At 53.5% G+C, this 22900-nt stretch overlaps 1 protein-coding gene across 4 annotated transcripts in view; it reads right to left on the bottom strand.

Annotated features, from left to right (window-relative positions):
* The window catches only part of LOC147665747 (2-Hydroxyacid oxidase 2-like), a 198796-nt gene that overhangs the window by 96296 nt on the left and 79600 nt on the right, over positions 1 to 22900 (bottom strand). For 2 of the 4 annotated variants that reach the window (XM_086949548.1, XM_086949549.1), the window contains exon 2: positions 13513 to 13636. The exons of 1 other annotated variant lie outside the window; for it this stretch is intronic. In XM_086949548.1, the coding sequence (XP_086805674.1) occupies positions 13513 to 13561 (49 nt within the window). In that variant the 5' untranslated portion in view covers positions 13562 to 13636. Of the gene's footprint in view, positions 1 to 1374; positions 1493 to 13512; positions 13637 to 22900 lie in introns of those variants that run through there. One more of the 4 variants, XM_086949550.1, reaches the window with a different exon arrangement.

Here is a 22900-nt window from a genome sequence, read left to right as displayed (position 1 = left end):
AGAAGTGCAGAACCTCAGGTGTCTACAGAGGAACCGGCTCCACGGCCAGGACTTAGGTCTTTGTGCACCGCCGTCTGCAGGTCCACGGGCCCAGAAGAGCTTCTGAGCCGGATCAAGAGATGGCGGCCTAGCCTAGAGGTTCAACCATAGAGCCAGCATCCAGAGAATTGCAGAATTTAAGGTGTCTACAGAGGCACGGCTCCACGGCCAGGTCTTAGGTCTTTGTGCACCGCCGTCTGCAGGTCCACGGGCCCAAAAGAATGAGTGCCCTTGTGCCAGAGCGCGGTTTCATTTTGAGTGTTCACGCTAGTCTTGTCTTTGGTGACCAATATTTTATTTTTGGGACTTCTAGTATGAAAATAAACAATCAATCAATCAATTGGTCATTTATACAGCGCACAGCTACCTCCAACGGAGGTGTGCCGGCGCTAACAGCGGATTCAGCAGAGGAAGAAAGAAAGGAGTGGTCTACGTGGGGCCGAAAAGCCAGGTTTTAAATGCTTTCCTAAAAGCTTGTTTAGTTTCTGATTTAGGAAGGCGGTCAGGCATGGTCAGGCAAGGAGTTCCACAGACGCCGTTCTCCCTGAGAAAGCTCGACCACCAATCCTGGCTTTAGAAAAACGAGGAATCCTAAGCAGTTGCTGGAGATTGGCTCTCAAGACCCGAGTCTGGTGTGTTTCCGGAGTCTCTGTCTAAGGTACACAGGGCCCTACCCCTGGTAGCTCTATGGGTGTTGTTAGCGCTTTAAACTCGACCCTCCTGTGGACAGGCAGCCAATGGAGGCTCCGCAGGTGGGGAGAAATGTGGTGACGGAAAGGCACATTTCTAATGAGTCTGGTAGCCCTGTCAATGGGTAACACGTGGGTAGTTTACTCAACACGTCACCATGCATTGGCGTCTACGAGGGCTCATAACGCGGACAGGCCGTTCAGAGTTCCAAAATACAGATTAATGACAGACATTTGCATGTCAGACACTGTATTCATTGTCCATACCAAAAACATAAAGCACGCGAACACACGTTCCAATAGTACATGGTGCTTTGTTTTCACCATTAAGTTGCATCTTTTAGACTTTCATTTAGATTGTATTTTTGTATGAATTTTTAATCTGCAAATAACGTCGGACCCAAACCTACTTCTGGAGTCTACAAATAAAAGCATAGATTACGATTACAATAAATAATCCATACAACATAGCATTTCAGTACCTTTGAAAGATCCATGTTTTAAGAACACACGGAGCGTTTCACACACGTTTTGTATGTTTTGGGATTTAGAATACACAATTCCATGAACAGGATGCACAAACATTTGGCGAACATGTAACATACATGAAAGTTCTGAGAGTTTGAAAAGTTAAACTCGGCTGTACCTGCGCGTCCCAGCTCTGCCCTTGGACTGGAGGCCCTGCTGCGGTGAGGAGAGAGGGGGGTGCTGACCTTTAACCTCGGGGGGAGTTAATGGTTACTTTATGGTTAGAGTGTAATCGCATCAGCAGGCAGTGGGCTGGTCTGAGCACACTGGCCTCCTGGAGGGGGCTGGTGGGGGCCACGGGCAGGCAGCTAAGGGAGGGGGCTTCTCTTATGCCAGGAGAACAGATGCCCAAGAAGGGGGGAGGGGGGAATAGAGGGGTGCAGCCCTAAACATACCTGAGGGGGCTGCAGCGGGTAGAAGGGCGCCCTTCCCTCCTAGCGCTATAGACCAGAGCCCTGAGATCAGAGCGCCAGCCTGGACCGACACTGACCCCTGCTGGCCACAGCTGGGCTGGCCACCCTGGGCAGGTGTGTGGGACACCTCTGCAGCTTCTGCAGTGCACAGACTAACACCGGAAGTGAAGACACTTCTCCCCTCCAAGGCGAGCGGCGTCCCAGCGGGGGTGCCAACTAGCGTCACGAGTCCTGAACCCTCAGCCAGAAGCGCTTTTGGGCGAGAGCACAGGGCGCCATTTTAAGGGCGTTCCAAGGCGAAGCACCCACCAGTGCGCCAAGAAGCTGATGGCTAAATAGTCTGTCTTCAAGACATGCCAACCCTCCCGATTCAGGCGTGAGACTACCGATTTCAAGGTTAGTCTCCCGCCTCCCGATTCCTGCAAGCAAAAACCCGGGGGCATATTATCAAGCCTGTGCGCTAAAATCATCGCAGCTTTATCGGCCGAAAACGGCCGATAAAGCGGCGATAATGGGCTTGATAATATGCTCTGTGGAATTCCAATCGAAGCCCATGTTAGATGTCTTCACATCTAACATGTGCTTCGATTGGAATTCCATAGAGCATATTATCAAGCCCATTATCGCCGCTTTATCGGCCGTTTTCGGCCGATAAAGCGGCGATAATTTTAGCGCACAGGCTTGATAATATGCCCCCCGATTCCTAGGGGGTTTTAGCCAACAGGGTTTGGTATTGTGTAAGGTGCTAATTCTTCCAGCAATAGTCAGAGTGGCGATGCAGGGGCTCTAGAAGGGGTGAAAAACCAACAAAGCGTCATTAAAAAGGTAATGGTCTTTTAAAGACCTGTGAAGTACTGGGACGGCTGTGTGTGTGCGCGGGGAAGCTGTTACAGCCCGGGCTGCCACACAGGAGGGGGAGGAGGAGTGCATGCACTTCCAGCAACCTGACAGGCCAGTGCACAACACTTGCATCACTCTTTCTCTCCCTGCCATTGCGCTCCGGGCATCTGAAAGTTTTAAAAAATATGTGCATTTACGTTTCAAATGTCCGATCCTGCAGCAGCCACTTCCAAAGCCCATACAGGCCGTTAACCCGATTCAATGCCCCATTCTCCCGATTTTTTTTTTTGATTCTCCCACTTTGCTCTTCTGAAATGTTGGCATGTATGTTGGCTGCTGTGAATTGAACCTATCGACTCCGTGCCTTTACTAACAAGCATTGGCAATGCCAATATGCGTCAATTTGTATTGAGAGTGTCTTCTGTGTCATTGGTGGATTTACGCACTCCGGTTCTCATGCCTGCGCGGTCACTCATCTTTGCTCTGTGTCCGTCCAGCCAGACTCGGACTGGGCGGAGTTCGCAGAGTTCTGAGGTGCGACATAACAACTGTGCCGCACGACGCGGAGTTCTGCGAACGGCGGAGTGCGTTAGGATCAGGCCGTTCATGGTGAATTGTTTGTGTGCCAGGTGTTTCTCTCGCGTTGTAAAATCATCGCAAACAGCACCATGCGCAGCGCAAGAGGGCGCTGCTTCCTTTCTGCTGCTCGAAAAGATTTCTACTCGAACGGCAGCTTTCTCAACGCGAACGAAAGGTTTCTCAGCATTAGTGGGCGCAACCTGCCGCAACCACTCACATTGAGAAATCCAACTGACCGCGTTGAGAAATCTCGCCAGGAGGTAGATTTTCCTCGCTCGCGCTTGCCAAATAGGCCTTGGCAAGCGCAAGCAAGGAAAAATCTGACGGGGAGGTGGACTTTCCTCGCTAGCCAACTTGGGGGTCGATTATGATTGCGGTGAATCCGCATCCTCCGGGCCGGTGGAAGTCACCGCCGGCCCAGAGGATGCAGATTCACCGCCGCGGACCCTGAAAACACCCCGCCAGATCATAATGTCGGTGGGATCACGACGAACGTCAGGTCCGTCCGCCGCTGATCCGCTGTGTGTTGACTGCAATTTGGTGGCAGTGTCTGCAAGACACCGCCAGCCAAATTATCATGTGTGTGCAAACATGCTTTTCCGCAAAGGATTTTCCGCCGTGGAAAAGCATGTGGAGATTTGTTTCTGGGGGGCCCTTGCGGGCCCCGGGGTGTCGGGGCTGGGGGGTGCACATGGGGGGTAACTATGGTACCCCCCTGCATTTACATGCGCGAAGCGGCAGGCACCCTGCGCAATGCCTGCCGCTTTGTGCATGTAAATGCAAAGCATGCATTTTTAACCTTGCGGCGGGCGCTGCTTCAAGCAGCACCCGCCACAATGTTAAAGATGTGGGATGTGACCGCCAGGGTGGTGGTCACATCCTAATTCGCACGGAGGGACCGCCGCTGCCCCTGCGGACGGTCCCTCCACCTCGGGGGTGGCGGACAGATGCAGGTCCGTCCGCCATCCTAATAGGCCTCTTGGTGTTGATGAGCACGAGTGAGGAAACAAACTCCACTCCAAAAAAACCCTCCTCTCCGCTCTGCGGTGCAGCGTTTTTGGGCACTACATGTGCTCCACAGAGTGTGTAAAACTCCGTGAACGGAGCGGAGTTCACTGTCAGGTGTTAATATTCACCCAATAACTTGCCCACAACAAAACAAACATATTCAATAACTTACGCTAGATGATCTCAAAGAAAACAAGTAGAAAAAAAGACAACATGATGTGGTCTAAACACTGCAGGAATATACTTCCAATAATGAAACTAAACATGACAGTAGGTGTCCTTCTCTAAGTGGTATTGTAAATAGTCTATCGTTGTTTTAAGTGTCCAGCATGGCCGCCACATTTATAATCAAAGCGTTAGCCATCTTGGAATGGTAAAACAATGATACACTCACTATGGACAACAGCATTCCATGACGGCTGCTTGATGTAGAAGAAATGACCACGCGGGATGCAGCACACGGCAAATGAAATGAGCGGCAAGCAGACGTTTCAATGCCTGGGAAGCTGCACTATCCTCTCAAAAAACGAAAACAACAAGAGGAGAAGTAAAGAAATGAAAGTGAAACTACTATAAAAGGACAACATTGAAAACTGAAGCACAGATTATCAGCCCAGACACTGATGGAAACAGAGTTTAACTAGACTCATGACAGAAGAGGCCTGATCCATAGACCCTCTTTGGATCTATATGGGTATATATTTATGTAAATGGATGTACCTATAATCTAACAGGGCTCGGAAAATCCACTCGCAATAGTGAGCCAGATTCAATAAGGACGAGCTATCAGCCTACTCACCCATTCTGGCGAGCTGACAACAGGTGTTCTGCTTGCTCAGAAAGTAATGAGCAATAAAGTTGCCTTTAAATTGTATTATCTTGCCATATTTCTCTACTTTAGAGACAGAGGTCCAAAGTCAGTTTGTCTGTCTACATGTTTTTTTCCTTCTGTGACTAAAGTTAGAGGATTTTGTAAAGTGAACTGTGGGACAATGAGGATGAGACCAGTTCATGGGTAGAGTACATAATAGTGAGATCGAGTAATGTATTCAAGTTACTAGACCTGCAAGTCTAGTAAAGTTTTTATGATTTTACGAGCCCTGTTTAATGATTTTTTTTCTTATTACAAGATTCTAGCAGACGGCTAAACCTGTAAGGTGTTTTGAAAAGATTGTATCAAGACTTACTGCTGTGTAAATCTTCGACCCTCTGTATATAAGCATTTATTTGTACTATAGATATGTACCTATATATGTGTATTGCTTTGTATAAACATGTAGCATATTTATGTTTTAAATATATATATCGGTAGATGGATATAGATATTCATTAGTTATGCTAAAGAAGTGTAAGTATTATTGCTTCACTATAGAATTACGATATATATAAATAAATAAAAACAACAATAGAAAGCTAGAGTTTATTTAATGCATCTTTAATCTACATATACTTACTTCCTTTATGCATCTATCTACCTTCCATGCACTTATTGATCTATATATTTATTACTTTTCTTCTAATTCAGCATATCCAATGCAGCATCCTATTTCTCACCCTATACTTCTCTCAAAATGTCCACTACCTCCATTCTCTCATTCATCCAAAACAATGGAATCCCAAACATGGAATTTTGAAGCGCGCTACTCACCCATGAGGCGCCCTGGGGTGGGGGGGGGGGGGGAGGAGGGGAGAGGGAGGGTGAGGAGGGGAAGCAGCTCCGGTCAGTCAAAGAGCCAGGTCTTGAGGGTCTTCCTGAAGAAGGGCAGAGTGGGGGCGCTTCTGATGTTGATCTGGAGATCGTTCCAGGTCTTAGCCGCGATGTGGAGAAGGTTCTTCCACCTGTTCTTGCTCTGCGGATGCACAGAAGTTCGGCGACGGCGGCAAGTTGGAGGTTTCTCTTGGTCTTGGGTACATGGAAGGAGATTCTTTCTTTGAGATATTGGGGTCCGGTGTTGTGGAGGCATTTGTAGGTGTGGGTGAGTATCGTGAAAGTAACTCTTTTCTTGAGGGGGAGCCAGTGGAGGTTTTGCAAGTGTTGGGTGATGTGTTTGGGTCAAGAGATGCAGAGGAAGAGTCTGGCTACGGTATTCTGTATGGTCTGGAGTTTGCGGAGCAGAGACTTTTTGATCCTCGCATAGAGGGCATTTCCATAGTCCAGTCTGCTGGTTTTGAGTGGGTGGGTGGTGGTCTTTCTTCATTCAGGGGGATCCATTTGACAGTGTTATATAGGATGCGGAAGGTGTTGAACCAGGTAGAGGTGACAGAGTTGATCTGTCGGGTCATGGAGAGGGAGGAGTTAAGTACGACGCTGAGGTTCTGAGCTTGGTTCGTAGGGGTGGGGGGCTGCCGAGTGCGGTGGGCCACCAGGTGTTGTCCAGTGCAGAAGGGGAGGGTCTGAGGACCTCTGTCTTCTCCAAGTTGAGCTTCAGGCAGCTGCTGCTCAACTAGGATGCAACATTCCTTCCAAGAAGCTGAGTCTGGTGGTGATGGGGTCCTTGGTGAGGGAGAGGATGAGCTGGATGTCATCCTCATAGGATACTATGCTGAGCCCGTGCTGTCTGATGAGGGCGGTGAGGGGGGCCATGTAGATGTTGAAGAGCATAGGGCTGAGCGATGATCTTTGGGGTACTCCGCAGTTGATCTCTGTGTGTTTGGAGAGGGAGGGCAGAAGTCTGATTTTTTGGGTTCTGCCGGTGAGGAAGGAGCAGAGCCAGTCGAGGGAGATTCCCTGTCTGCCGGCGTCGTGGAGTCTGGCGTTGAGTTTGCGGTGGGAGACTGTGTCGAAGGCTGCTGAGATCAAAAAGGATCATGGCTGTGTTGTGACCTTGGTCGAGGAGGGTGCGGATGTCACCTTTAGCAGGGGCGTAACAAACACCCCCATAGCCACCACGGTGCAGGGGTAGGCCCCCACTCTTCAGTAAATGAAGGGAGCCCCCTCAGCTCTTTGGTGAGAGCTGTGAGAGAGAGGCTTGCTCTAAAGCAGCCTGCACTGAGATTCTCCTCAGAGCCACAAGCCAGGCCCGGAAAAAGGATGGGGTGGGGGCCCCCAGAGACAGCATTCACCACAGGGCACAGCCTCTGAGACGGGAGAGGACAAGGATGGGGGTGGGGGCCCCAGAGAGCAGGAGGCAGCACAAAGGAGAGCTGACAGGGGCAGGAGAAGGATTACAGCTCCCTCCAGGAACAGGATCTGCAGGGACACATTGGAAGGTAAACCAGCATTTGCAATACATGATTTTGCAATATATCAATTTGCATATATGCAAGTCATATATGGTTTGGATTGGAATAGTACGTTGTGGAATTGTGTTGTGTGGATTGGATCTGTGTAGTGAAATAATGTGGCATGGTGTGCAGTGTAATAATGTAGATAGTAATTGTGTGGTATTGAGTGTACTGGAATTATGTGGTGTGGGATTGTGTGTCATCGAGTGGGATTGCGTGTCTTGGAGCGAGGTCTTGGACCAGGGTCAGCGGACTCGATAATTCTCGCCTCGGTGCCTACTCTAACCAGGGATCACACTCGGCAACTCTGGGCATTAAGCTTGCCTCATCTCTACAACGGCCCCCCACAGACGCCGGGGATGCGTGGTTTTACCTTGGAGATACCCAGGAGGGACCATCTCACAGGGAAAACCAGGACGGGTTCCCCAGCGGTCTATAGCGCCAGGACGCCTCCGGGTAGCAGTGCGCTTTACAAGACACATACATTACATTTACATTGTCTGGAATGGTATTTTGTGTTGTGGAGTGGAGTGGAGTTTACTTATGTGTTGTGATGTTAAATATTGTAGCATGATGTGGAATTTTGTGATGTAGATTAGATGTTTGTGTTGTGTTGTGTAATTGTGTTATTGGTTTGAGTTATGTAGTTTGTTGAATTATGTGGTGTGGAATGGAAATGTGCAGAGTTCAATTTGTGTGACGTGGACGTGTGCGCTGTTGAGTGAAAATTATGTTGAGTGGTATTATGAGGCATGGTGTGAAGTGTAGTTATGTGGAATGTTGCTACAAGGCATAGACTGTATTTATGTGGAGTGTATTTATGCAATATGGAGTAGAGCATAATTATGTGGAGGTAAATTATGTGGTGCTGAGTGGTATTATTTGGAGTGTAATTATGTTGTGTGATGAATTGTGTGGGGATGAATTGTGGAATTGTGTGATGTGTGGAATTATGTGGCATGGTGTGGTGTATAATTGTACAGAGTGGATTTATGCAGCATGTTGCAGACTTGTATTGTGTGGAGGGCAATTATGTGTTTTGGAGTGGAGTGTAAATATGTTGTGTGAAGTATAATTATATAGGTTGAAGTGGAATTATGTGTAGTTGAATTGTGTTGTGTGGAGTGTAATTATGTGGTTTGAAGTGGTATTAAGTTGTGTGGAATGTTATTATGAGATGTGGAATTATGTGGTATGGAGTGAAGTGGAAAATATGTGTTTTAAAATTTTTAGTATTGTAATTATGTGGTATCGGATGTTGTAGGGTTAAATTATCTATAGTAGAGTTGCGTGGCTTGGAATTAGGAGATGTTCAAATGTGCTGTGTGTTGTAGACTTAGCTACAGCTGCCAAATTTTCAGATTGCGATGTATGACATTTTCATAATTTCTTTTTAATTATAAGTGACATTTCAACGTCTATGAGTGACACTTTCTCGTGTGCAAAATCAAGCAATTAAGAGGAGGGAAACATATAAGTATTAGAAATTACGGCCATTTGAGCAACTAGAAACTCTAAGAAAGTCACTGAACTAAAGTGCGCTAACAGCAGGCTACTGGAATCAGACTGTGTGAATGTCACCCATTATTACAGTTAAGTTATGAAAACGTCAAACGTCACACTTACCAATCTGAAACCTTGGCATCTATGAGTGAATCAGTGTGATAATGTGCTCTAATTGGGGTGCATTGCTCTGCACCCTCACGGTGACCAGCCTGCCAGGTGTCTTTTCCATCAGCTACATGTTAATGTAACTCTACAAAATATATTCATAGGATCTTCTCTGCAGAAATCAGAGGTTTGCCCTCGCCAGGTTACACTTACTCCAGGCAGGGCCGGACTGGGAACCACAACCGGCTCCGGCAAAGTGCTCCGCCGCCCCCCTCCCCACTCGGGGGGTTGGGGGTGCCGCCGAGCTCTTTGTGGGGATGGTTTTTGGCCGATTTTGGTACAGGGCCGATTTTGCAGCTATGCTGCAAGAACGGCCCTGTAACAAAAACGCCCCCCAGGGGCCCAAAACCGGCCCCCACCCATGTGGCGCACTGAGGGATTGCCCGGTGCCCGCTATGGCCAGTCCGGCCCTGACTCCAGGCTTTAAAAGTGGCAGTTTATTCAAGGCCCAATCAGGCCTCCCATAATGTCTGGTTAGTCTGCGTAGAAATGCTGCAAAGTTGTTTTTAAATTCTAATCTGCGGTCAGATTAAACCTTCCAAAAAGAGCTGCTTTCCTCTATGAGTAATCAGTCCGTTCCTGTGATGCCAAAATCACAGTAAGACCCAGTGACCTACCCTCTAGTGCCCCCTCAGTGATCTTCTGTCCGTGGGAGGGTGCAACTGGGATCAACCATGTTTTAGAACTCTGTGGTCTAGCCTGCCCTGGGCTGAAGTGTTTGGTCCATTTAGCCAGGAATGTGAGAGGAGGGGAGATCCGAGCCTGAAGCAGTGTGTGCAGTGGTGCCTCTGATGCTCCCAGACTAGAGTTAGGCCACAGCTCCCTACGCCACGGTAGGCACCTAGACCCGCGGCGCAATCAGCTCGTCTGCGGAGCAAGGTCTGTAGGTGCATTAATACAACACCTGCTGGATGAGGGGGACCCGAGCCCTCTCCTGTGTGCGTGTACATTGGGCCTCTCGGGCCGGCCACCAGCAGGCAGAGGTCCAGACTTGAGAGGCTGGATGAGGCAATGTAGTAGACTGTTGGAGCATGCCTCTCGATGGACTCTGGTCAAAAGACTCCTCTTCTCGTGAAAATGCGCATGCGCGGCCGCCCGCGCATGCGCATTATTGAAAAATACGGAAGACGGAAGATAACGAGCCCCGGGGAACGCGGCGGCCAGCGGCGGCAAGGTAAGTGCTTTTAAAATTATTGCGTTCCTTTATTTTAAAGTATTTAGGGAGGGCGGGAGGGAGGCGGGTGGCGGCCAGCTACGCTCCGTCTGTGGAGCGTGCGTAGTGCCGCCTGGCTCCGCCAGCTCCGCAAAATGCGGAGTAGGCGGCACTACGCACACTCCGCAGACGGAGCGTAGCTGGCCGCCCACCGCTACATAGAACACCATCCCCTGCCCGCTAACAGTAAACTCATATACAGAACACCACCCCGTCTGCTGACGGTAAACTCATATACAGAACACCACCCCTGCCCGCTAACGGTAAAATCATACACAGAACACCACCCCTGCCCACTGACGGTAAATTCATACATAGAACACCATCCCCTGCCCGCTAACGGTAAACTCATATACAGAACACCACCCCCGCCCGCTGACAGTAAACTCATACACAGAACACCACCCCGCCCGCTGACGGTAAACCCATACAGAACACCACCCCGCCCGCTGACGGTAAACTCATACAGAACACAACCCCGCCTGCTGACGGTAATCTCATATACAGAACACCACCCCTGCCCGCTGACGGTAAACTCATACACAGAACAACACTCCTGCCCGCTAATGGTTAAACTCATATCCAGAAGACTGTGCCTGGCAATTTACAGTTGTTGGACTTGGCCCTCTCTGCAGGATCATCCCTGAACTTTTCGCCTTTCTCCAATATTCTCTCTGACCTGTTTTTGTTGGTTTAATGACTCTGGACACTTTACCACTGCTGACCAGTGCTAAAGTGCATATGCTCTCCCTACTGAAAAGTGTATATGTGATTGGATTCCATGATTGGTTTATTTGGTTTACTGTCAGACCCCAGTAAAGTGCACCAGGAGTGCCAGGGCTTGTAAATACAAATGCTGCTGGTTGGCTTGCATCACTGGTTGTGCCACTCACAGAAGCGGCCTAGTAAAATGTGTCTAAGGTCTGCCATTGCAGAACCTGCGTGCAGTCTGGTACTGTCATGCTAACTGCGCAAGTACATCTACTTGCCAGTCCCTAAACCTTCCCTAACTTCATATTAGTCACCCTTATGGTAGGCCCAAGGGCAGGGTGCATTGTAAGCATAAGGTAGGACATGCCCTGATGTGTGTGGCATGTCCTAATAGTGAATTACAGCCATTTTCGTTTTTCAATATTGTAAGGCTACCTACTCTCCATAGGCCAGAATGGGCTGCTGGAATTATTACACTCTATAATCCCAACAGACTCAGAGAGCATGGTAGAAAGTCAAGTTTAGTATGCCTGAACTCAGAATAATAAAATACTTCTTTTAGTAAAGGTTATTTTAATATCCTGTGTTTGCAAATACTACTTTTAGAAAGTTAGTATTTGCTTGCCTAACCATTTCAGCCCGCCTCTGCTCTGATGTGTATCTGCTATCTGGTTTCTGTGTGTGACAGAGCTGGGGATGACAGGTGGTGAATAGAGAGATTACACCATGAAGGGTGGGGGGAGTGCCCCTTGACTCTGAAAAGGGCTGCGCTCTGCCACCACAATGCTGACTCCGCCCCCTGGGGAGCGACTGATGACTCTGCCCTGCACCTGGTCCAGGAAGAGGGAAGACTGTCAACAGAGTGCTCCTAGCTGTACTTGTCATTACAATGCTGGCTCCACCTCCTGCGGTGCGTCTGCTGTCCCTGCCCCTCACTCTGAAAGAAGAAGCCAGGAACAGGAAAACAAAGTGCTCAGAGAATGAAATTGACAATTCAAAGGCCCCCCTTGGCCTGAAAGAACAAAAGAAACTGACTATAAATGTAGGAGCCCAGCTCCTAACAAATCAGATCCTGTTTACGGCAAGAAGAAACTCTGCCTGAAGAGAAGGAACTGGGAAAGCTGCATGGAGGACTACTGTCTCTAATCCTGAGAGACTGGCCTGTGGTGGGTGCCTTGCTGCAAGAAGGAGAGAGGAAAAGGACTGAGAAAGACTTTAATTCAACTTGTGCAACTTAAACAATCTCCAAGGGCTTGCTGGTGAACTTGCTCCCTGTACTGCGCCCCAGGACCAGTGGGCGCTACCCCTCCTGAAGGAAGAACTACCAGCTGTACTGCTTATCCCTGCAGCCCTGATCGTCAAGGAGCGAAGTGCGCTGTGAATCTGCACCGCGCACACTGAGAACCTGTCCTCCCAAGGACCGTGATCTACTGGGTCGCGCCGTAGCACACACAGCAACGTTGGATTCTGCTTTGGTTCATTAAAGCCCCGGATCAGTGCCCCGCTTGTACCGCCGTAAACCCAGCTGGCCGCTCCCCCTCCAGGGTAGAAGCGTACGCCGCGTGCTCATCGACCCCCTCGCAACACATCGCTCGCCGAGGAGCCCGAGCAGCTGCTCGCATCGCCCTCGGGACGGCACCGTGACGTCAGAGGATCGACCCTGCAGCCGTTCGCCTTGCACTCCCCTCAAAGACTAAGGTTCTGTTTGCGTGTGAGGTGCGGCGCGCTCTGGACACGAAGTCTGTGAGGCACGCACCCCTTGTGTCCGCTGTTGGTCCCAGAGCTGTGGCCGCCGTACTGTGCGACTCTTCTGATCCATCGCACAGTGCAGTTCGAGCCGCACATCCACCCGTACGCCTCGTTCCCTCACCCGCGCTGTACGTGAGATGCGTGAGGGTTAGCGAGGTCCTTTTGCCGGTTGCCCTACGGGAACTACTTCAGCGCTACGAGGCGTACCTCCTCCAACGAATGGAGTCAGTATGCTGCATACATTGCCCGGATCATTGTGGGGCCAATTCTAAGTATTGCCAAGTCGATTTTAGACCAGGGACACTGTTTTTGATGCAACACTTGACTGTGAACCATGGTGGCATTTGTTTAAATGTAACTTGAACCATTTTCACGAGGAAGCCATTTTTTAGAGTGATTGAAGGCATTCTAAAGTACTGTCCCTTATATTTAAGAACTGTGGCATTTTAAAAGTAACTGGAATCATCTGTAAAGCATTGAAGACTGTATTTGAAGCTCCTTGAAAGTTTATATAAAATACATATATTTTTACAGATCAACAGTCTTGTGTCTCTGTGTGGTGGGTTGGTACTTATTGTGTGTGATATTGCAAATACTTAGCTACATGTACTCTAGAGATTAGCCTTGTCTGCTCGCGACACACTACCTAGAGGGTGAGCAGGGGTTATTCCTAGGAGTAGTCCTTTGCCCTGACTTAGAGGAGAGGGTCCCTGCTTGTCGCAAGTACCTACCTGCGCCAACCAGAGACCCCCAATTCTAACAACGGTAAACTCATTAACATAAGTCTGACACGAGGACACACCAGGCACATGCAAGTCAGGCATGTCAACGCCACTCGGCTGCTCACCAGCTCCTCCTGCTGGGCAGGGGCCGCGTCCATCCTCTGCAGTCTCCATGGGCCTCAGGGTCAGGCAGGAGTCAAGGCGCTAGACACAGTCTTCAAAGCCATCCTCGCTCTGGGGTCTCTCTTCCTGCAAGACAAAATCTGAGTTCACCGACTGAGCAGACACCCCAACCACAAAACACAGTCTGCAGGTGCCCACCCTGCCGGACAGCGGGCAAAGTGTCAGCTGAATGCAACATCTCCCTGCTGTGTGTGCCTCTCCCCCCCTGTGTGCGCCTCTCCCCTGCTGTGGGCACCTCTCCCCCCCTGTGTGCGCCTCTCCCCTGCTGTGTGCATCTCTCCCCTGCTGTGTGCACCTCTCCCCCCCTGTGTGCGCCTCTCCCCTGCTGTGTGCGCCTCTCCCCTGCTGTGTGCGCCTCTCCCCTGCTGTGTGCGCCTCTCCCCTGCTGTGTGCGCCTCTCCCCTGCTGTGTGCGCCTCTCCCCTGCTGTGTGCCTCTCCCCTGCTGTGTGCACCTCTCCCCTGCTGTGTGCCTCTCCCCTGCTGCGTGCGCCTCTCCCCTGCTGCGTGCGCCTCTCCCCTGCTGTGTGCATCTCTCCCCTGCTGTGTGCATCTCTCCCCTGCTGTGTGCACCTCTCCCCCCCTGTGTGCGCCTCTCCCCTGCTGTGTGCGCCTCTCCCCTGCTGTGTGCGCCTCTCCCCTGCTGTGTGCGCCTCTCCCCTGCTGTGTGCGCCTCTCCCCTGCTGTGTGTGCCTCTCCCCTCCTGTGTGCGCCTCTCCCCTGCTGTGTGCACTTCTCCCCTCCTGTGTGCGCCTCTCCCCTGCTGTGTGCACTTCTCCCCTCCTGTGTGCGCCTCTCCCCTGCTGTGTGCACCTCTCCCCTGCTGTGTGCACCTCTCCCCTGCTGTGTGTGCCTCTCCCCTCCTGTGTGCGCCTCTCCCCTGCTGTGTGCACTTCTCCCCTCCTGTGTGCGCCTCTCCCCTGCTGTGTGCGCCTCTCCCCTGCTGTGTGCATCTCTCCCCTGCTGTGTGCACCTCTCCCCCCCTGTGTGCGCCTCTCCCCTGCTGTGTGCGCCTCTCCCCTGCTGTGTGCGCCTCTCCCCTGCTGTGTGCGCCTCTCCCCTGCTGTGTGTGCCTCTCCCCTGCTGTGTGTGCCTCTCCCCTCCTGTGTGCGCCTCTCCCCTGCTGTGTGCACTTCTCCCCTCCTGTGTGCGCCTCTCCCCTGCTGTGTGCACTTCTCCCCTCCTGTGTGCGCCTCTCCCCTGCTGTGTGCACCTCTCCCCTGCTGTGTGCACCTCTCCCCTGCTGTGTGTGCCTCTCCCCCCCTGTGTGCGCCTCTCCCCTGCTGTGGGCACCTCTCCCCCCCTGTGTGCGCCTCTCCCCTGCTGTGTGCGCCTCTCCCCTGCTGTGTGCGCCTCTCCCCTGCTATGTGCGCCTCTCCCCTGCTGTGTGTGCCTCTCCCCTGCTGTGTGTGCCTCTCCCCTCCTGTGTGCGCCTCTCCCCTGCTGTGTGCACTTCTCCCCTCCTGTGTGCGCCTCTCCCCTGCTGTGTGCACTTCTCCCCTCCTGTGTGCGCCTCTCCCCTGCTGTGTGCACCTCTCCCCTGCTGTGTGCACCTCTCCCCTGCTGTGTGTGCCTCTCCCCTGCTGTGTGCACCTCTCCCCTGCTGTGTGCCTCTCCCCTGCTGTGTGTGCCTCTCCCCTGCTGTGCACCCCTCTCCCCTGCTGTGCGCGCCTCTCCCCTGCTGTGTGCGCCTCTCCCCTGCTGTGTGTGCCTCTCCCCTGCTGTGTGTGCCTCTCCCCTGCTGTGTGTGCCTCTCCCCTGCTGTGCACCTCTCCTCTACTGTGTGCACCTCTCCTTTCCTGTGTGCACCTCTCCCCTCCAGTGTGAACTTCTCCCCTGCTGTGTGCACCTCTCCCCTGCGGTGTTTAACTCTCCGCTCCTGTGTGCCTCTCCCCTGCTGCGTGCGCCTCTCCCCTGCTGTGTGCATCTCTCCCCTGCTGTGTGTACCCCTCCCCTGCTGCGCGTGCCTCTCCCCTGCTGTGTGCGCCTCTCACCTGCTGTGTGCGCCTCTTCCGTGCTGTGTGTGCCTCTCCCCTGCTGTGTGTGCCTCTCCCCTGTTGTGCACCTCTCCTCTACTGTGTGTGCCTCTCCCCTGTTGTGCACCTCTCCTCTACTGTGTGTGCCTCTCCCCTGCTGTGTGTGCCTCTCCCCTGTTGTGCACCTCTCCTCTACTGTGTGTGCCTCTCCCCTGTTGTGCACCTCTCCTCTACTGTGTGCACCTCTCCTTTCCTGTGTGCATCTCTCCCCTGCTGTGTGCGCCTCTCCCCTGCTGCGTGTGCCTCTCCCCTGCTGTGTGTGCCTCTCCCCTGCTGTGTGTGTGTAACACAGCAGGGTCAACACGAAGAAATGACTGTAAAGGATATGAAAGTAGTCAAATGTTAAACACTACCTCTTCCTCTCCACAGAACGTTGAAACAGAGGTAGACACGCAATCCACACACTGGCCCTTTAATTCTGAATGGACTTCGGAATGGGAGGAGTCTCGTCAGGACACCGAAACCTCATATGCCGGAATGGACCAATCAAGGGTGTGCTTGTTCACCCAGAGCGAGGAAGGAGACGAGGAGGAAGACGGAAGCGGAGCGGAGCTAAGGACGGACGTGTATACGGAGGACGAACGGAGAGGCGAGAAAGAAGACGGAAGCGGAGCGGTGCGAAGGAAGACCGGGTCCGAGGAGAGACATCAGAAGGACCGAGCGGAGGACGTTAAAGAAGGGACGCCAGGAGGCCAACGACACCACGAGCCGCCCAGCCATACACCCGGGGGAGGTGTATGGCTTAACCAGGTGCGTGACAAACTAAGGGGTTGGGTCACTCGTAAACCAGTAACGTCGGACTAAACCCGGGATCCCTAACTCCCTGGTGTTTTTCCCCTACCCCGAGCACAAAACCCTTCACCTCGGAAGTTAGTTACAGAGTGTATCACGTGTGTTTGGTCCCTCACTCCCATCCCTATAAATCGCAATACAGAACGGGTACTGATACACCGTTTTCTTGCCTTTTATTTCCCTGTTCCGGTAACTGACGGGCACCACGGAAATCGACGGAGACCTTCCTCGGCGGACGCCCGACCGAGGACGGAGAACAGCCTCCACGGATTCAGGCATCAGGAAAGCAGCGAGGAGCCGTTCTCCCAGACTTGCACGAAGCACTAGACAGAAAAGTTCAGATTCACTGTATTCCAAAATAAAACCTAGAACTACTAGAATCAGCGTATTGCCTATCCTTCCCGCGCCTGCTACAGTGTGCCTCTCCCCTGTTGTGCACCTCTCCTCTACTGTGTGCACCTCTCCTTTCCTGTGTGCGCCTCTCCCCTGCTGTGTGTGCCTCTCCCCTGTTGTGTGCGCCTCTCCCCTGTGGTGTGCGCACCTCTCCCCTGTGGTGTGTGCACCTCTCCCCTGTGGTGTGTGCACCTCTCCCCTGCTGTGTGCCTCTCCCCTCCTCTGTGCACCTCTCCCCTGCTGTGTGAATCTCTCCCCTGCTGTGTGAATCTCTCCCCTGCTGTGTGTGCCTCTCCCCTGCTGTGTGTGCCTCTCACCTGCTGTGTGCGCCTCTCACCTGCTGTGTGCGCCTCTCACCTGCTGTGTGCGCCTCTCACCTGCTGTGTGCGCCTCTTCCGTGCTGTGTGTGCCTCTCCCCTGCTGTGTGTGCCTCTCCCCTGTTGTGCACCTCTCCTCTACTGTGTGCACCTCTCCTTTCCTGTGTGCATCTCTCCCCTGCTGTGTGCGCCTCTCCCCTGCTGCGTGTGCCTCTCCCCTGCTGCGTGTGCCTCTCCCCTGCTGCGTGTGCCTCTCCCCTGCTGCGTGTGCCTCTCCCCTGCCGTGTGCATCTCCCCTGCTGTGTGCACCTCTCCTTTCCTGTGTGCGCCTCTCCCCTGCTGTGTGTGCCTCTCCCCTGCTGCGTGTGCCTCTCCCTGCTGCGTGTGCCTCTCCCCTGCTGCGTGTGCCTCTCCCCTGCTGCGTGTGCCTCTCCCCTGCTGCGTGTGCCTCTCCCCTGCTGCGTGTGCCTCTCCCCTGCTGCGTGTGCCTCTCCCCTGCTGCGTGTGCCTCTCCCCTGCTGCGTGTGCCTCTCCCCTGCTGTGTGTGCCTCTCCCCTGCTGTGTGTGCCTCTCCCCTGCTGTGTGTGCCTCTCCCCTGCTGCGTGTGCCTCTCCCCTGCTGTGTGTGCCTCTCCCCTGCTGTGTGTGCCTCTCCCCTGTTGTGCACCTCTCCTCTACTGTGTGCACCTCTCCTTTCCTGTGTGCGCCTCTCCCCTGCTGTGTGCGCCTCTCCCCTGCTGCGTGTGCCTCTCCCCTGTTGTGTGTGCGCCTCTCCCCTGTGGTGTGTGCACCTCTCCCCTGTGGTGTGTGCACCTCTCCCCTGCTGTGTGCCTCTCCCCTCCTCTGTGCACCTCTCCCCTGCTGTGTGCATCTCTCCCCTGCTGTGTGTGCCTCTCCCCTGCTGTGTGTGCCTCTCCCCTGCTGTGTGCGCCTCTCACCTGCTGTGTGCGCCTCTCACCTGCTGTGTGCGCCTCTTCCGTGCTGTGTGTGCCTCTTCCGTGCTGTGTGTGCCTCTCCCCTGCTGCGTGTGCCTCTCCCCTGCTGCGTGTGCCTCTCCCCTGCTGCGTGTGCCTCTCCCCTGTTGTGTGTGCGCCTCTCCCCTGTGGTGTGTGCGCCTCTCCCCTGTGGTGTGTGCGCCTCTCCCCTGTGGTGTGTGCACCTCTCCCCTGCTGTGTGCCTCTCCCCTGCTGTGTGCCTCTCCCCTCCTCTGTGCACCTCTCCCCTGCTGTGTGCATCTCTCCCCTGCTGTGTGTGCCTCTCCCCTGCTGTGTGTGCCTCTCCCCTGCTGTGTGTGCCTCTCCCCTGCTGTGTGTGCCTCTCCCCTGCTGTGTGTGCCTCTCCCCTGCTGTGTGTGCCTCTCCCCTGTTGTGCACCTCTCCTCTACTATGTGTGCCTCTCCCCTGTTGTGCACCTCTCCTCTACTGTGTGCACCTCTCCTTTCCTGTGTGCATCTCTCCCCTGCTGTGTGCGCCTCTCCCCTGCTGCGTGTGCCTCTCCCCTGCTGCGTGCGCCTCTCCCCTGTGGTGTGTGTGCACCTCTCCCCTGTTGTGCACCTCTCCTCTACTGTGTGCACCTCTCCTTTCCTGTGTGCATCTCTCCCCTGCTGTGTGCGCCTCTCCCCTGCTGTGTGTGCCTCTCCCCTGCTGTGCACCTCTCCTCTACTGTGTGCACCTCTCCTCTACTGTGTGCGCCTCTCCTCTACTGTGTGCGCCTCTCCCCTGCTGTGTGTGCCTCTCCCCTGCTGCGTGTGCCTCTCCCCTGTTGCGTGCGCCTCTCCCCTGTGGTGTGTGCACCTCTCCCCTGTGGTGTGTGCACCTCTCCCCTGCTGTGTGCCTCTCCCCTCCTCTGTGCACCTCTCCCCTGCTGTGTGCATCTCTCCCCTGCTGTGTGCGCCTCTCCCCTGCTGTGCGCGCCTCTCCCCTGCTGTGTGCACCTCTCCCCTCCAGTGTGCCCCTCTCCCCTCCTGTGTGAACTTCTCCCCTCCAGTGTGCCCCTCTCCCCTCCTGTGTGCACCTCTCCCCTGCTGTATGCACCTCTCCCCTGCTGTGTGCACTTCTCCCCTGCTGTGTGCACCTCTCCCCTCCTGTGTGCACCTCTCCCCTGCTGTGTGCACCTCTCCCCTGCTGTGTGCACCTCACCCCTGTTGTGTGCACATCTCCTGTGTGCACCTCTCCCCTCCAGTGTGCACCTCTCCCCTCCTGTGTGCACGTCTTCCATGCTGTGTGCGCCTCTCCCCTCCTGTGTGCACCTCTCCCCTCCTGTGTGCACCTCTCCCCTCCTGTGTGCACCTCTACCCTCCTGTGTGCACCTCTCCCCTCCTGTGTGCACCTCTCCCCTGCTGTGTGCACCTCTCCCCTGCTGTGTGCATCTCTCCCCTGCTGTGTGCATCTCTCCCCTGCTGTGTGCATCTCTCCCCTGCTGTGTTTGCCTCTCCCCTGCTGTGTGTGCACCTCACCCCTGCTGTGTGTGCCTTTCCCCTACTGTGCACCTCTCCCCTACTATGTGTGACTCTCCCCTGCTGTGTGCACCTCTCCCCTGCTGTGTGTGCCTCTCCCCTGCTGTGTGTGCCTCTCCCCTGCTGTGTGCACTTCTCCCCTACTGTGTGTGTCTCTCCCCTGCTGTGCACCTCTCCCCTGCTGTGTGCACCTCTCCCCAGCTGTGTGCACCTCTCCCCTGCTGTGTGCACCTCTCCCCTGCTGTGTGCACCTCTCCCCGGCTGCGTGCGCCTCTCCCCGGCTGCGTGTGCCTCTCCCCGGCTGCGTGTGCCTCTCCCCTGCTGCGTGCGCCTCTCCCCTGCTGCGTGCGCCTCTCCCCTGCTGCGTGCGCCTCTCCCCTGCTGTGTGCACCTCTCCCCTGCTGTGTGCACCTCTCCCCTGCTGTGTGTGTCTCTCCCCTGCTGCGTGCACCTCTCCCCTGCTGCGTGCGCCTCTCCCCTGATGCGTGTGCCTCTCCCCTGCTGCGTGCGCCTCTCCCTTGCTGTGTGAACCTCTCCCCGGCTGCGTGTGCCTCTCCCCTGCTGCGTGCGCCTCTCCCCTGCTGCGTGTGCCTCTCCCCTGCTGTGTGTGCCTCTCCCCTGCTGTGTGTGCCTCTCCCCTCCAGTGTGCGCCTCTCCCCTCCAGTGTGCGCCTCTCCCCTCCAGTGTGCGCCTCTCCCCTCCAGTGTGCGCCTCTCCCCCTCCAGTGTGCGCCTCTCCCCTCCAGTGTGCGCCTCTCCCCTCCAGTGTGCACCTCTCCCCTCCAGTGTGCACCTCTCCCCTCCAGTGTGCACCTCTCCCCTCCAGTGTGCACCTCTCCTCTCCTGTGTGCACCTCTCCCCTGCTGTGTGTAAATCTAAATGTGTAAATGTATTTGAGCTTATATAGCGCACAGCTACCCACAAAGGGTTTCCCGGCGCTTGCTTAGGGAACCCGTCCTGGTATTCCCCTGTGAGATAACCCCGGCAGGGTATCCACAAGGTGAAAGCCAGGCATCCCGCCGCGAGGGGCCGTTGTGGAGATTAAGCAAGCTATTGCCCAGAGTCGCAGAGTGTGAACCCGTGAGTTGAGAAGGCACCGGAGCGAGAATTATCGAGTCCGTGGAATTTTTTGAGCCCAAGACCCGCCGAGGCGGGGAATTGAACCCTGGTCCAGGGCCGATCTCAGCTTCCGGGTCTGCCGCCTCTAACCCCTGAGCCACATTTCTCCCCTCCTGTGTGTGTGCACTTCTCCCCTGCTGTGTGCACCTCTCCCCTGCTGTGTGCACCTCTCCCCTGCTGTGTGCACCTCTCCCCTCCTGTGGGTACCTCTCCCCCCCTGTGTGCACCTCTCCCCTGCTGGGTGCACCTCTCCCCTGCTGGGTGCACCTCTCCCCTCCTGTGTGCACCTCTCCCCTGCTGTGTGCACCTCTCCCCTCCAGTGTGCCCCTCTCCCCTCCTGTGTGAACTTCTCCCCTCCAGTGTGCCCCTCTCCCCTCCTGTGTGCACCTCTCCCCTGCTGTGTGCACCTCTCCCCTGCTGTGTGCACTTCTCCCCTGCTGTGTGCACTTCTCCCCTGCTGTGTGCACCTCTCCCCTGCTGTGTGCATCTCTCCCCTGCTGTGTGCACCTCTCCCCTCCTGTGTGCACCTCTCCCCTCCTGTGTGCACCTCTCCCCTCCTGTGTGCACCTCTCCTCTCCTGTGTGTACCTCTCCCCTCCTGTGTGAACTTCTCCCCTGCTGTGTGTGCCTCTCCCCTGCTGTGTGCGCCTCTCCCCTGCTGTGTGCGCCTCTCCCCTGCTGCGTGTGCCTCTCCCCTGCTGTGTGTGCCTCTCCCCTGCTGTGTGCACCTCTCCCCTGCTGTGTGCACCTCTTCCCTGCTGTGTGTGCCTCTCCCCTGCTGTGTGTGCCTCTCCCCTGCTGTGTGCGCCTCTCCCCTGCGGTGTGTGCCTCTCCCCTGCGGTGTGTGCCTCTCCCCTGCTGTGTGCACCTCTCCCGGTATAGGTGAATGAGCCAATTTTGCGGGGTAGAGCCAACGCGAATAACAAAAGATCAACGGGGGCGATGCCCTGGTCCAAGGATCGGATAGTAGAACGGTGTAGGTCCGCAATGGGGGTCCTTGCATAGCGTGAGAAAATCTTCAAGATGTTATTCGCGTTGGCTTTACCCCGCAAAATTGGCTCATTCCCCTATACTGTTCTGCTTTCTATGAATTGTTACTTAATGTATATAATATTGAATGGCATAACTTAAAAAAGAAAAGAGTTAAAATAAGTATAACTAATAAATATATAATAACAATTTTAATTCTTGTTGAATACTAAGCTTTGTTGATTACTTAGCTACAGATGGGATGATATATTTATCCTAATTTTGACCTGTTACTAGTTTTTTGTCAATTGTGTGACTGACCGAGCTAAACCCCGCTTGGTCTACAGCGCCTGATATCTCAACTAGCAATATACATTTCAAAAGAACAACTGATAATCAATTTTAAAAAATCTAAATGTTTTATGTTTTTCCAGCACCCATAAAAATGCCCCAAATTCATCTGGAGGATAAACTCAAGTATTTTATCGCAGGTAGAAGTATATAAATATCTGGGGGTTCTTTTAGATCGCCATTTAAGTTTCAAACAACACCTAGAACCTCTCAACATAAAAACCAAACAATTATGCTTTGCTTTTAAAACTTTACAGAAAAGCCCAAGTGGTACCTCAACAAACCATCTCCTAGCGGTAGTGGCTGCAACATTTTTGCCACCAATAACATATGGCTTGGAAATGCTGAATACTAAGGACTCCCAAATGCTAAATCTAGCTCAGTCCAGCCTGCATAAAAAAAATGTTTAATACCACGACACATCGCTCAGGCGCAGATACGCCTGGAATATGGATCAACGAACCAGACGCAGGCCAAACAAGGTGTTCTGGCCAAATATTACTGACGTATGAGGGCTGCGGAAGACAACACGTTTGCCCACCACTGCTGGGAGGAGGTAGAAATAAAACAACAAACAAAAATTCGATATGCCAAATGTTAAAATAAGCCCTTCAAACGCTTAATCTGGAGGAAGCCTGGCAAACACCCATGTCATACCCTGTTTTAAAAAAAATCACAAACAAATCAATAAAAAAATTATCGTTTCAATCCGATAAAACCACATTTGCCAGTAAAAGTCATGCATGGTCGGTGATTCCATTCTATAGGCACATGAAACCACAACCCTATTTGCAAGAATGCTTCAGAGACCACTACAAGCGGAAATTGACCTCACGGAGATTGGGTTTGTTTTCAAACAAAGATCTCACCCCGAGAAGTGTGGCTCAATGATTAGAGCGGCAG

Source organism: Lissotriton vulgaris, unplaced genomic scaffold (assembly GCF_964263255.1).
Source record: "Lissotriton vulgaris unplaced genomic scaffold, aLisVul1.2 SCAFFOLD_2093, whole genome shotgun sequence".
NCBI lineage: Eukaryota > Metazoa > Chordata > Amphibia > Caudata > Salamandridae > Lissotriton > Lissotriton vulgaris.
The sequence above is the reverse complement of the archived record's forward strand: the minus strand, read 5'-3'. Positions and strand labels throughout refer to the sequence as shown.